Source organism: Sclerotinia sclerotiorum, genomic scaffold (assembly GCF_000146945.2).
Source record: "Sclerotinia sclerotiorum 1980 UF-70 scaffold_6 genomic scaffold, whole genome shotgun sequence".
Classification (NCBI taxonomy): Eukaryota; Fungi; Ascomycota; class Leotiomycetes; order Helotiales; family Sclerotiniaceae; genus Sclerotinia; species Sclerotinia sclerotiorum.
In genome coordinates, this window is record NW_001820830.1 from 208,756 (window position 1) to 220,729 (window position 11,974).

General features: G+C 39.7%; 4 protein-coding genes across 4 annotated transcripts; 2 read left to right on the forward strand and 2 right to left on the reverse strand.

Moving 5' to 3' along the window:
- Positions 1-556: 556 nt before the first annotated feature.
- Positions 557-2,293, reverse strand: SS1G_04906 (predicted protein; the record flags this gene model as incomplete). Its single annotated transcript, XM_001593429.1, has 8 exons — positions 557-662; positions 742-1,127; positions 1,186-1,262; positions 1,316-1,352; positions 1,427-1,446; positions 1,554-1,750; positions 2,148-2,223; positions 2,260-2,293. 8 exons carry the CDS (start codon positions 2,291-2,293, stop codon positions 557-559), a joined length of 933 nt encoding a protein of 310 aa, XP_001593479.1.
- Positions 2,294-3,237: 944 nt separating this feature from the next.
- SS1G_04907 (elongation factor 3) lies at positions 3,238-6,624 on the reverse strand (the record flags this gene model as incomplete). The annotated part of the gene is made up of 2 exons (XM_001593430.1): positions 3,238-3,292; positions 3,347-6,624. 2 exons carry the CDS (start codon positions 6,622-6,624, stop codon positions 3,238-3,240), a joined length of 3,333 nt encoding a protein of 1,110 aa, XP_001593480.1.
- Positions 6,625-8,232: 1,608 nt separating this feature from the next.
- Positions 8,233-8,907, forward strand: SS1G_04908 (hypothetical protein; the record flags this gene model as incomplete). The annotated part of the gene is made up of 2 exons (XM_001593431.1): positions 8,233-8,242; positions 8,303-8,907. The coding sequence occupies 2 exons, from the start codon at positions 8,233-8,235 to the stop codon at positions 8,905-8,907; spliced, it is 615 nt and encodes a 204-aa protein (XP_001593481.1).
- Positions 8,908-10,183: 1,276 nt separating this feature from the next.
- On the forward strand, positions 10,184-10,395 carry SS1G_04909 (predicted protein; the record flags this gene model as incomplete). The annotated part of the gene is made up of 2 exons (XM_001593432.1): positions 10,184-10,209; positions 10,281-10,395. 2 exons carry the CDS (start codon positions 10,184-10,186, stop codon positions 10,393-10,395), a joined length of 141 nt encoding a protein of 46 aa, XP_001593482.1.
- Between the last annotated feature and the right edge of the window lie 1,579 nt (positions 10,396-11,974).

The window sequence follows — 11,974 nt, forward strand, 5'->3', positions numbered from 1 at the left end:
CTCTTATTACCTCAGATTACCCCAGATTACCCCAGATTACCCCAGATTACCCTACATTCCCCATTAAATATGACCCGTCTGCCAAATATCCCGCTGAAGATGAATCCGATCATCCCTTACGTAATTCATCTTTCCATCCGACCTAATATACGTCTCCACACTCCTAAAAGACTCGAGCTCTAATTTCATCTGCGGAATTTTTTTCTCTTTTTTATATTCTTTCGATGGAGAAGAAGAAGTTTTTATTTTAGAATTATTATATTCCTTTCCATGTAAAGAATCCACGTGCACTCTTTCCGATAGCGATTTTGCAGGCGTATCTAATCTGGTAATCTTACTTTCATTTGTGGACGACGTCGAGGTTTTACTCCCGAGTTTGGGAGATCGGAAGGATATTTTTAATGAGTATGATTTTAGGGCTAGGAATTGGTGGTTGTGACGGAGAAAATTCCATGTTGCGGGCATACAGGAGACGATTACTCCGATGAACATTTCGGCTAATCTGTTTTTTGGAGTTATATTTAATGATTTTAAGAATGATAGGGAGATCTTGGGCTTACGAGGAGATAATTACGTTTTGTAGACTCCATGTTGTATCTTTGGTGTTGCTTTGCTTATTGATGAAGCGATAGTAGACGCTGAGGGTAGATGCGATACATGCACTGTGGGAGTATTAATTGTTAGTATTGTTTCAGAAATTAGGTTATAATACCTAGTGAAAGTTTGAACAGGGTTGCATACAAAATCCCAGTTAAGAAGACAACTCCTACTTCAAACTTGCGTTTAAGCGGCAAGTAAAGATCATATACCGCCTTCAACGGAAGAACAAGAAGATATAAATCGATAGCCAAACCCACGGCCGCAAAAGGCGACGCGTAAATTTGAGCATATTGTTGTTCCATTGTAAAAAGATGAGTTTGCCACGTTTGTCCATGACTAGGAGAACTCCATACTGTCATTAGAGTTCCGGTTGCGAGATAAAAGATGCTTGTTGTGATGATGCCGATGTATACACATATTTTTAACCATTTGAAGGGATGAAATAATTCCAGATAAAGGGCGAATAATGTGAGTTTGGTGAGAAGGAGAGTGGGAGAAAATAAAACATTGCTGAGGAATGCAACGGCCTAGTGAAAGACTGAAAGTTAGCGAGATCCAGAGGGGAGGCATTCGTTAAATACGTACTATGATGAAATCATCGCTTGTTACATCCCCAATAGTGACATCCCATTGATGCTTGCCTACAGGACCTTTCACAACACCTAATATTATGCCATTAGCAGGTATTCTAGTTCCATTCAGAATCTATACTAACCTATAATCGACGCAATATAATAAGCTATCGCGAAAATCTATTCAAGCAGTACCCTTACGTTAGACAATACATCTCTAGTATACCACAGTTATACCCTCTCATTATACTAACAATAGCAAACAAACAAGTAACTAAACCAACAAATAAAAATTAGCCACATTCCCAAATTTCAAATTTCAAATTCAAATTCCCAACAATCTACTAATTAATACAAAAAAAATAAAAAAAAAAATCTCACCATCGCCCCAAACATAAGTCCTACTCGTAAACCGCACATACACCCGCGCTGAAAAACATAATATCATAAGAAATAAAAGTATAGAACAAACGATAATAAGAACATAACCTTTATCCTCCGGATGTGCCAAATTGGAAGTAATACCAGGAGGGGGTTCTAGGGCTGGAACATCTTGTAAATATGATGGGATGGAGGAGCTAGACATTGAGATTGAAAATTAAAATTATAATGATGATTTTATATAGATTATTTATTGAGGGTGAGATAGCGATTAATTATGTTTTGATAAAGTCAATTACAATTGCAATAGCAATAACAAACTTTATATCTAAGAAAATAATTTGTACAAGAGGTGAGGTGGAGAATCAGTGTAACTTTTGATAGGTTTTAGTATTTTAGTATTATTCTATAATTAAGTCTATAGTAACATTGAGCATATGCAGAATAAGCACTTGGAGATGCGATGACCAAAATTGGTGAGGTTTGGAGGCGGAGCGGGGGGCGGAGAATGTGATTTTTAATCTAGGGTTACAATCAACCTACCCCTCATTTCCAATATGGAAGTCTTTACATAGTAATCTACTGAGTACATACCACACCATCTTTCCCATCTCTTCCATATCCTTACACACGATTATATCTTCACGATATCTCTTTCTCCAATAATTTACTAAACCCCTTTTAATTTCCAGGTAATTTCACATACCCTCCCTCCCTCCCTCCCTCACTCCCTCACACATACATACATACATCCAAACAAAATACCCATAATCCTACCCAGCCCATCACATAAAACCCAAAACCACCACCAACAATATCTATCTATTACTTACTTCACCCCACCACCTACCTACCAACTAGGTAGGTCAGTATACCCACGAAAACAACCAACCAACCAATTAATCACACAACCAAACCAAAAGAAATACAAAAAAGTTCGGATAAATTACTGCGCCATATGCAGGTATCCAAACTTTTGTTTGCTACGAATTCCTTACTCTGTACTCCGTACAGTCGTTTTTGTTTGTCAAACTACTCGTTAAAAATAGATTTTTTTGGGATCTATCTTTCTATTTATCCATCCATCCATCCATCCATCCATCCATCCATCCATCTATCTATCCATCTATCTATCTAATCGGTCTATTTTATTCCCCGAGGTAGCTAGGTTGTGGGCACAATCACTGTTCCTGCATCACTTGATGGAAACACTAAAGCCAAAGCCATAGAACTCGACTTCTTTGCCTGAGTATTACTCACTACATATATTAAAACCTCTCGTAAAGCTATAACAAACATAAGATATCATCACTAAAACACATTTATATATCTACTAACAATTTCAATTGATTGCCTATACAGTTTACCGCGTCTAGTATCAACGCCTTCATCAGCCATCCTCCATCTATCTGATTAAGTACCGGACAAAATATATTGTCTCGACATAATCATAACTATCATGAAAACATCAACAAGATCCCATCCAATCCGTCTATAATTTACGCATAACGCCATTCTTTTGATGTGACCGTATTCGTGAGAGCATGAAATGAACACTGCAAGATCATGCCATCTATATGATACGAGTCCAATCCAGAATTAAACCCCTTCTATAAGACCAGACCACCAATTTCTAATCAAATATGAACATATATGCAAGAAACAAAGTTTGCCATGTAACTCTCTATGACTCGTCGTCTGTGTCTACTGGCGGTGGAGTACCCTTTGGCATGTTGTACCTATAAATTTAGTTAGTATGATGCAAAAATATAATAGAATGGACTTCTACGGACCATTGAATAATTCTGAGTCTTCTTCTAGATTCTTGATCTTTCAACTCCTTCTTAGTCTTCTTCTTCTTCTTCTTCGCCTTGAAGCCCAAATCTCCATTATCTTCTACTCCACTGTTAACAGCGCTGGCATTTGCACTAGTTGCAGCACTTGCAACGCTGCTGTTGAAGCCACTTGATGGTCTACTATCCTCAAAACGATCAGCTGAGATAGCCATGGTTCCCTTATGGATAACACGACCAGCAACGACATGCCATTGTTCAGGGCAAAGAGCACCAACGAACTCTTCATTGTGAGAAATCATGACTACACCACCCTTGTAGTCACGAATAGCGACAGCGAGACCTCCCAAAGAATCACGATCCAAGAAATTGGTAGGTTCGTCAAGAACCAAAAGATGAGGGTTATTCCACATAGCTCCTGCAATGACAACCTTGACCTTTTGTCCTCCTGATAGACCAGAGATCTCGTTATGATTGGCAATTTCTGGATCGAGTCCAAGGTCCTCGAAATGTTGAGAGATGGCAGTTGGAGTAAGCTCGCGGAAACCGAGACCTTCACGTGATGCTTCGTGATCGTCAAATTCTTGGATCAATTTATTGAATCCAAGGGAGACCAAAGTTTCCCGAGAGATTTGAGAGTTGTACTTTGGCAACAATCCGACCCACTTGATCTCATATTGGAAAGTCTTCTTCCACTTTTGACGACCCATAATAGCTTCGATACGCTTTCCACCTGATCCATCACCAAGATCAACCAACTTTTCCATTTGAGCCTTATCCTCATCGGACAAGATACGTGTTTGCTTCATGTGGACTTCACGATCGTCTCCGTTAGCATAACGCCATTGGAGATATTGATTGGGAGTCTTCTCCAAATGCATCTCAACGTGCTCCAAAGCGTGTTGTTTAATGTATCCGATACGCAAGTTAGGATGTTTGTTTACAGTACCAACAGTTGGAATGGTTTCGCCCGTGAGCAGTTTAATCAAAGTAGACTTTCCGGCACCATTACCTCCGATGATGGCGGTTCTGGAAGACAAAGTCAATTGACAGGAAACATCGAAGAGAGATGGCTTGGTGGCGCCAGGATAAGTGTATGAGCAGTTGGTCATTCTAAGAATGGCTTTGGTCTGAGATTTGACACCACTGAGTATACCAGGAGGAGGGAACTTGAATTTGACAAGAGAGTCAGAAAGGGTGTAGTAACTCTTCGCTTCAGGCTTTTGCTTTACGAAAGCAGCAAGGTTACCCTTGTAAACAGCGAGCTTCTTTCCTGGTTCATAATGGTAGATATCGGTACAAACTTCATCCAAAAACCCAGAATCGTGAGAAACGATCAAACTGGTGATCTCCGTGTGAGCTTTCAAGTATTCTTGTAACCATTTAACGTTGGCAACATCCAAATGATTGGTAGGTTCGTCAAGAAGAAGGACATCAGCTTTCATCAACATAGCTCTAGCCAAAGCAAGCTTCATCTTCCAACCTCCTGAAAGTGATCCGACCTTCTCGGATTGGCGACCTTCTGGACCGGCAGTGAAGCCGACCTCAGTCAGAACCTCGGAAATACGTTCACGACCTTCCTTTGCAATCTCTGGATCCTTTGCGACGAATTCCAAAATGCTAATATCAGCGTCCTCTCCTTGGTTGTGTTCGACAAAGCATGTTCGGAGAACATCTTGACTTGGGAAACCTTCGAGTTTACCGTTTGCAATGGCACGCATGAGTGTCGATTTTCCAGCACCGTTACGACCACAAAGACCGTATCTGTGGCCCTTAAGAAGGCGCAAGTTGGTGTGGTTGAGCAAAAGCATACCTCCGTATGCCAAAGAAAAGTTTGTGTTGACGATTTCAACTTCGCCATCATCTTCTTTTACTGGTTCTCCAAACTTTCGGTGGTCTTCGTCGACGTAGAACTGCTGAACAGCGTCACCAACAGTGGCAGCGGATCCTGATTCTTTCATGATTTGCTCAAGGTAAGGTGTGATGTTGGATGCGATGCGATCAGTTGTACGATGGTTGACATTCTCAACGACCATACCACAGATATATGGCTTGGCAAGCTTGAAAATATCCAAGTCACCAGCGATTCCACCAGCTTTCTTAATTTCGGAGTCGAGGACCTTGGAAACCTCATCGGCGGTGACTTTAGCGTTTAGGCTTATGCCATTGGCAACGTTACCGGCATCATCACTCATGGCTTTGTCCATGACCTTCATGGCACGATCAGCCATTTCTCTAACCTCTGGCAAAGATGCACGTTCTTGAACACCTTTCACACCAGGTTGTAACTTTGGCAAGAAAGTACGAGCCTCAACGGGATCATGAACCAACTTTGTCAAGTTCTCAACGACGACAACCGTTTGTCTCAAGACTTCTTGCGCAGTAGAGCGATCATTGAGAGATCTTTCGAGAAGAGGTGTGAGGAGAGCGAGGACGGGAGATGTTACAATAGCAACGAATGTGGTTTGCGACAAAGCGTGAATAGCCTTTTGAAGGGTCTCCTTTCCTGGCTTTTGCATAGTTTCGATCAAAAGTGGGATTCTTGGAGCAACATCGTCGTTGGAAAGAAGAGTGGTCATAGAAGTCATAGTAATGACGGATTGCTTCTCAACCTCCGACTTTAAGTCGTGCATTCCAGCCTCGACAAGAGGAATCAATTGTGCCAGCTTTACGCCCATGATCTCTCTTAACAAATCCTTCTCATCAGCTTCTTCCCTGGTGCCACCGACGGACATTTGTGCCTTGTCGGCCATCTTTTGTATCAACTTGTAGGCGGCGACTGTTCCTTGCCATTTTCCGGTGCGCTTGGCAAGATATGTGACGAGAATTGGAAGGAGACCGACGACGAGAGCTTCAGCGTTCAAGTTGGAGAATAAAGCATCAAGAGCATATTGGGCAGCGTCGCGGACTACTGCACCCTTATCTGCAAGAGCGTCGAGTGCACATGGCACCGTGCTATCATCTTGCAAAAGGAAGACAACCTCGGAGATCTTTTGCTTAGGGGGGAAGCGTTCAAAGAGAGCACCCAAAAGATTTTGAGCACTTTCTCTTCTAGTTCCACTCTTCTTATCGGCCGCAGCTTTCTTGATCTGTGCTAAGATACCATACTCCTGAAGTCCCCGAAAACCGACCGAGTTGAGAAGGAGATCGCAGAGAGCGTAAGACGCATCAACTGATGCAGCGGAAGTTTTGGCTTCGAAAATGCTATCGAGAATACCGGAAATCTCAGCTTGTGTTGGGGCGACACCGTTTGGTGTCTTTGAAATCATTGTAGGCATCTCGTGAGTGGGGGATTCGAGATGTGGCATTATTTATGCCTGGGAACCCTTTCGAAAGTTGTAATATTAATGTACGCGATTAAATGATTCAGTTAATCGATATAAATCTGTTTCCAGATGGTGAAGATTCTGCTTCGTGAGAAACAAAAAAACTCTTTGAAAAAGAGAAAATGAAAATGTGTTCTTTGGGTCGAAAAGTAACCTAGGACTGGTCGCAATTCGAAAAAGATTGATGGTTTGGAGTGGAGATTTTCTGACCGAGCAGAAGGGGAAGTCTTAAAAAGACAACAGATGAAGAAACAAGACGAGCTGAATGCTTTTCTTGAAGTGTATCTTGGCCGCGTGTGGCTAAGATGAGGAGTGAAGATGAAGGATTTGATGGGAGGGTGAAGAGAAAAACAAGGAGGTGAAGAAAAAAAAAAGATAGAGATAATGGAATTTTTTGGTGCGTGGAGCGTAATCGCAAATCCCCACTTAATCAGATAGTACTTGTTGACCCTTAAAAAAAACTCAAAAGCCCCTTGCTATTTTCGGTTTAGTCTCCGGATTAACTCAAAGCCGCTTTGAGCCTTTTCGTCGACTGAATTACTCAGCATGTTACTTTCTTGATTGGTTCATATGCGAAACTGAAAATTCCCATCTTTTCTGAATCCACTCCGGACTCAAAACTCAAGGGTCCGGAATGATATCTAGATAATGCCGGTGATTAATTACTCATTATCGATAAGGTTATTTATTCATCCAAGCGTTCATTTCGTATGACGTCCTTTTTAGAAGCAAGTCTCAGTGTTCGTATATATGTATAAATATAAATCACTAATAATTCCATTCCTGGATTGAGGGTTTGAATATTAATTTAGAGTTCTTAACTTCTTATTAGCCTGAATTCCTAAATAGTATTTTGGTATTAGTAATCTATTAAGGTTAAAAGTTCTTTATAGACTTAAGAATTTGAGTTTTGATAAATATAATTGTGTGGTATAAATTAAAATTCATAATTTATAGTTTGACAACTGAATTTATACATTAAAATCTAAATATATAATATAGGTTCTAAAAATTATATATAGAGGCCAAAGATTGTCCTAAAAGACATCTGGTGATCATACCTCGAGGTCATTATCAAACTATCAGCTCCTCATTCTCTCGTTGAATTCCTGTTTCACAGTATCATTTGTAGACATCTCTGACTCGTGTCTACTCGAATATATATTCTGTACATTTATGTTATAATCGTGCTTCAAAGATCGCCTTATCCTTGAGCATTTATTCCCTCATCATTCAGTCAATAATAATTCATCATTTCATCAACCAATAGAGGCTACTCGGGGTGAAATATTCCGAGTCACTATGACCAACACTTCTTCAATCAGAGAATCGAGCACCGAAGCTCAAAACTCTCTCCCAACAACAAGGCTTCTTCCTTCATTCAGTATATCTCAAAATGATTTAATTCAAGACCCTCATGTTTCTCTACTGGCTAGAGCGAAATCCCATCTCAGTGAAGAGATTACTCTCGTTCATGCCGATATTCCAATAATAGCATGTGCTCTCGTGGCTGGTATCTGCGACAGTAGTGCTTACAGTACTTGGTCTTGTTTTGTTTCTATGCAAACTGGTAGGCATTATTAATAAATCTACACGATTTTTGCCGTTGCTAACGCTTTATTGTCCATAGGAAATACCATCTTCCTAGCTCTTGGCGCCTCTACGCAAACTACCACTCGTCCATTCGGCTGGGTCAAATCCATAATTTCGATATTCTTTTTCCTCTGCGGTTGTCTCTTCTTCGCACAAACTCGACATTTCGGTGCTGGAAAAAGTCGCGGAATATTGGCTATTTCTTTCCTATTCCAAGGAATTTGCATCATAATAGCTGCTCTGTTGGTACAAACGAATGTGGTCCCAGAACCAATCGCCTTCCTTGGTCTTGAAGATAAAGTCAATTTCGTCGAATTGATACCACTCGCATTCCTGGCTTTTCAGTCTGGTGGTCAAATTGTTACATCAAGAATTCTTGGTTTCAATGAAGTACCTACAACGGTTTTGACAAGTGTCTATTGTGACCTTGCCTCGGATCCAAAATTACTTGCTTGGGACAACATCAAGAGGAATAGAAGAGCATGCGCTGTTCTTGCTATTCTTTCTGGTGGTATTATAGGTGGTTGGATAAGTCAAACTTCTGCTGGTTTACCCGCTGCCCTTTGGCTCGCTGCTGCTATAAAATTTGTGATATCTTTTAGTTGGGCAGTATGGAAACCAAAGACAGTCGCTTTGGAATGATTGTCATTAATGTAGTCATTGATTTTGGGTTCTACCGCTTATTAGTACAAGATGTTCGATTATAAAGCACGATCTACTTCAATTACCTGACATAATCTGGGATACCCGGTCAGGTCATTTATTTAAATCGATTTAGACAAGAAACGGGTCTTTAGAGTTCTACATTTCCTGAAAAATACCAGGGAATTAAGAGAAAGTTTTGGATATCAATGGAGAGGGGTTTAAAGGTTTCAACGATTTCATAAGATTATGGTTTTAATGGTTAAGAAGATGTATCTGATAACGAACACTGTGTCTATACCATATATATAGTATACATAAATCTACCAACTTGAATGCAAGACTTTAGGTATACAACCAAACCAATGGTGCTGTGGCGTGCACTTCTCAAATTTCTCATCGATGCTATAGCTATCGTTCAAGAAGATATTCCTTTCTCTTCAAAAATCGGAGAGATCCAACATGAGCTATCGCTCCTTCGCTTTTTTTTTTTCCGCCCAATTTTATAACCCCAAGATTATAAAAGGAACCGGTAAGTCTCTTTGAGAAAATATACACTTCTGCGCAATGTTCGCGCTCTTAGTACCAAGGACCATTTTATTGACCACTCAAGATGGGTTTGGGGAGTGGTGGAGGGCAGAGAACTCTAGGATTTTTTGGGCAACTAGAGCGCGGGTGTGGTTGATATGATTGCAGATTTAGATACATGTGACAACGGGGTTTTGAATCAGAATGATGGTGAGGATGAATAGATGACAACATTATCCTAGCCGTTAAACAAAAACAGTGACTTTGAATCCCGGACTGAAAAATATGGATATTATCTGTGATGAGAAAGTACCTTCAGATTTATTTCTAGCTGCGGTCGGAAGAGTGTGGATTTGTATTGTAATTATTGTACAGACTAGACGCTTAAAGCCTAGACTGTAATATAGATACATTATTAGTTTTTCTAAGCTCTTATATCTATCCTGGATACCTCTTAAATATCACCGTAATAAAAATCCTTATTCAAGGAAGCCGGATTACGGAGGGGTAGAGAGGCTCTTATACGTTGATTGTTCGCTTGTATAGGTTATTTACTCTTACTTTCTTTCTTGGTATCTATTCCTCGGAAGGTAAGATTACTACTATCTGAATTAAAATAAAATAGATAGATAGCTAGACTAGTTAATAAGCTATGGATATATAAACTAAACTAAACCACATCTCATTTGTTTATTCTTCATCTTTCATATATGCAACTCGTATTTCAAAGAAAAATGGGCAGATTATAATGTGGGCTGAGTATATGTGTGATAAGTGTGTATATACTTTTACCTATTCTGTTATTCTCGAATTTCTCTTTGAAAAGGTTGGTGGATGGTGTTTAGATGGTGTTTAGATGTTGTTGTTGTTGTTGTTGTTGTTGTTGCTGTTGCTGCTGCTGCTGCTGCTGCTGCTGCTGCTGTTGTTGTTGCTGCTGTTGTTGTTATGGGAATATATTAGGTTTAATTCATGTATTTCTGACAGTAGGACTATTAACCTTACGCACTACTTTTGAATTATATATTGCTATTAATTACACCGTATAATTTACATGTTGTCGATTAACCTTATCTGAATCATTGTTAAGATTATAACCTGAAGGGAGGAATCGATGTTATATTGTGCTCTAAAGGCAGTCAGAGATAACCTTACCTAGTAAACTTTTAATGTAATGAATGATTCCCTAATATCAAAAAATTTGCCTTTTCCTGTGATAATTAGCAGAGTGTCTAGATTCAGAACCTTACTAGTATCGTTCAAGATCCTCCTAGATGTAATTACTACTTAGAATATCTGGAATTTCTGAGAGTTTTTATAGGGCTTATCTATGGAAGTCTGTAGGCAGTCAAAATATAAATGCGGCAGAGGGGTGAAGCAAAATTACCTAGGTGAATTTATGAGATTTTAAAGTTTTATAAATACTACTAAACATCTATTCTAGAGTCTTCATGTGCACGAATGTGATTGGGGACACTTATATAGACTTCTAGTCCAATGACCTTGTACATTATAAAGATAATGTGAGGGATGTCGTTCTATATGGTTCTTGAAAACTGTAAAGCTAATTTGTTTTCTATCTAGTTTGATGGAAGACTCTGATCATGGTGAGAGTGATTGTGACGATGAATAGAGTTGATAAGAATGAGGAATAACGACAACATCTACAATTTGCCATAGCATTGATAATTAGCACCATCCCAAATTATCTTCACCAGTTACAGATCCAGGAGTTACTCAAGTAATCTTTGGGCTTCAACGCCGAGAAAAAAAAGGGGGGGGGGGGGGGGGGGGAATGGAGAATTACCTCTCATCTACACATCCGTTGTATCTCCTTACTCCGCTTTCTGACGTGGAAGAATCATTTTGAAGTTCTCATTTATCCAAAGACATAGTGTGTATTTATAGTGATTTGTGGGAATTTTGATAGCTAGCTTGTGATTCAGAGAGTGGGAGTATGAAAGTGAGATGAGAGCAGGACGTGGAAAGACGATTGATCATATTCACCCATTTGCTCCTAATCATACTCCGCCTAATTAGCTATATGTAGTTCGGTGGGTTGAGAATAATAAGAGGAAACGCGAGATAGCTGGCTTGATTGGTATAAAAAGATCTTCTGTCACAAATTCTTTTAGGGTAAGCAATGTTAACCATGGGAAATCGTACATGTCCTAGGGTCCACTACTCCCAGAGAGACATTTTGCAAGACGATTTCATATTTCATGTAAAAAAATGTAAGATCTTTTAACAAATAACGAAACTTCTTCAACTATTACTATGAACTTTGGCCCGGCTCAATATCACTGTTATGGATCTCTCCTCATTGGCGACGTATATTTCCAACGCTAAACAGCAATTTTGAATACTCAATGATAATGAAAACAAGGATATATGTTCTTACAAGACGAGCAGCCGCTCTAGAGAGATAATAAACTAATAGTCTCCTTTCCCCAGGGAATCATCAAGAACACCGGATGATCATTATCACAGAATATTCTTTGCGCCACCTTGAGATGGGTTCCGTTCCTTTATTGAGTGTACT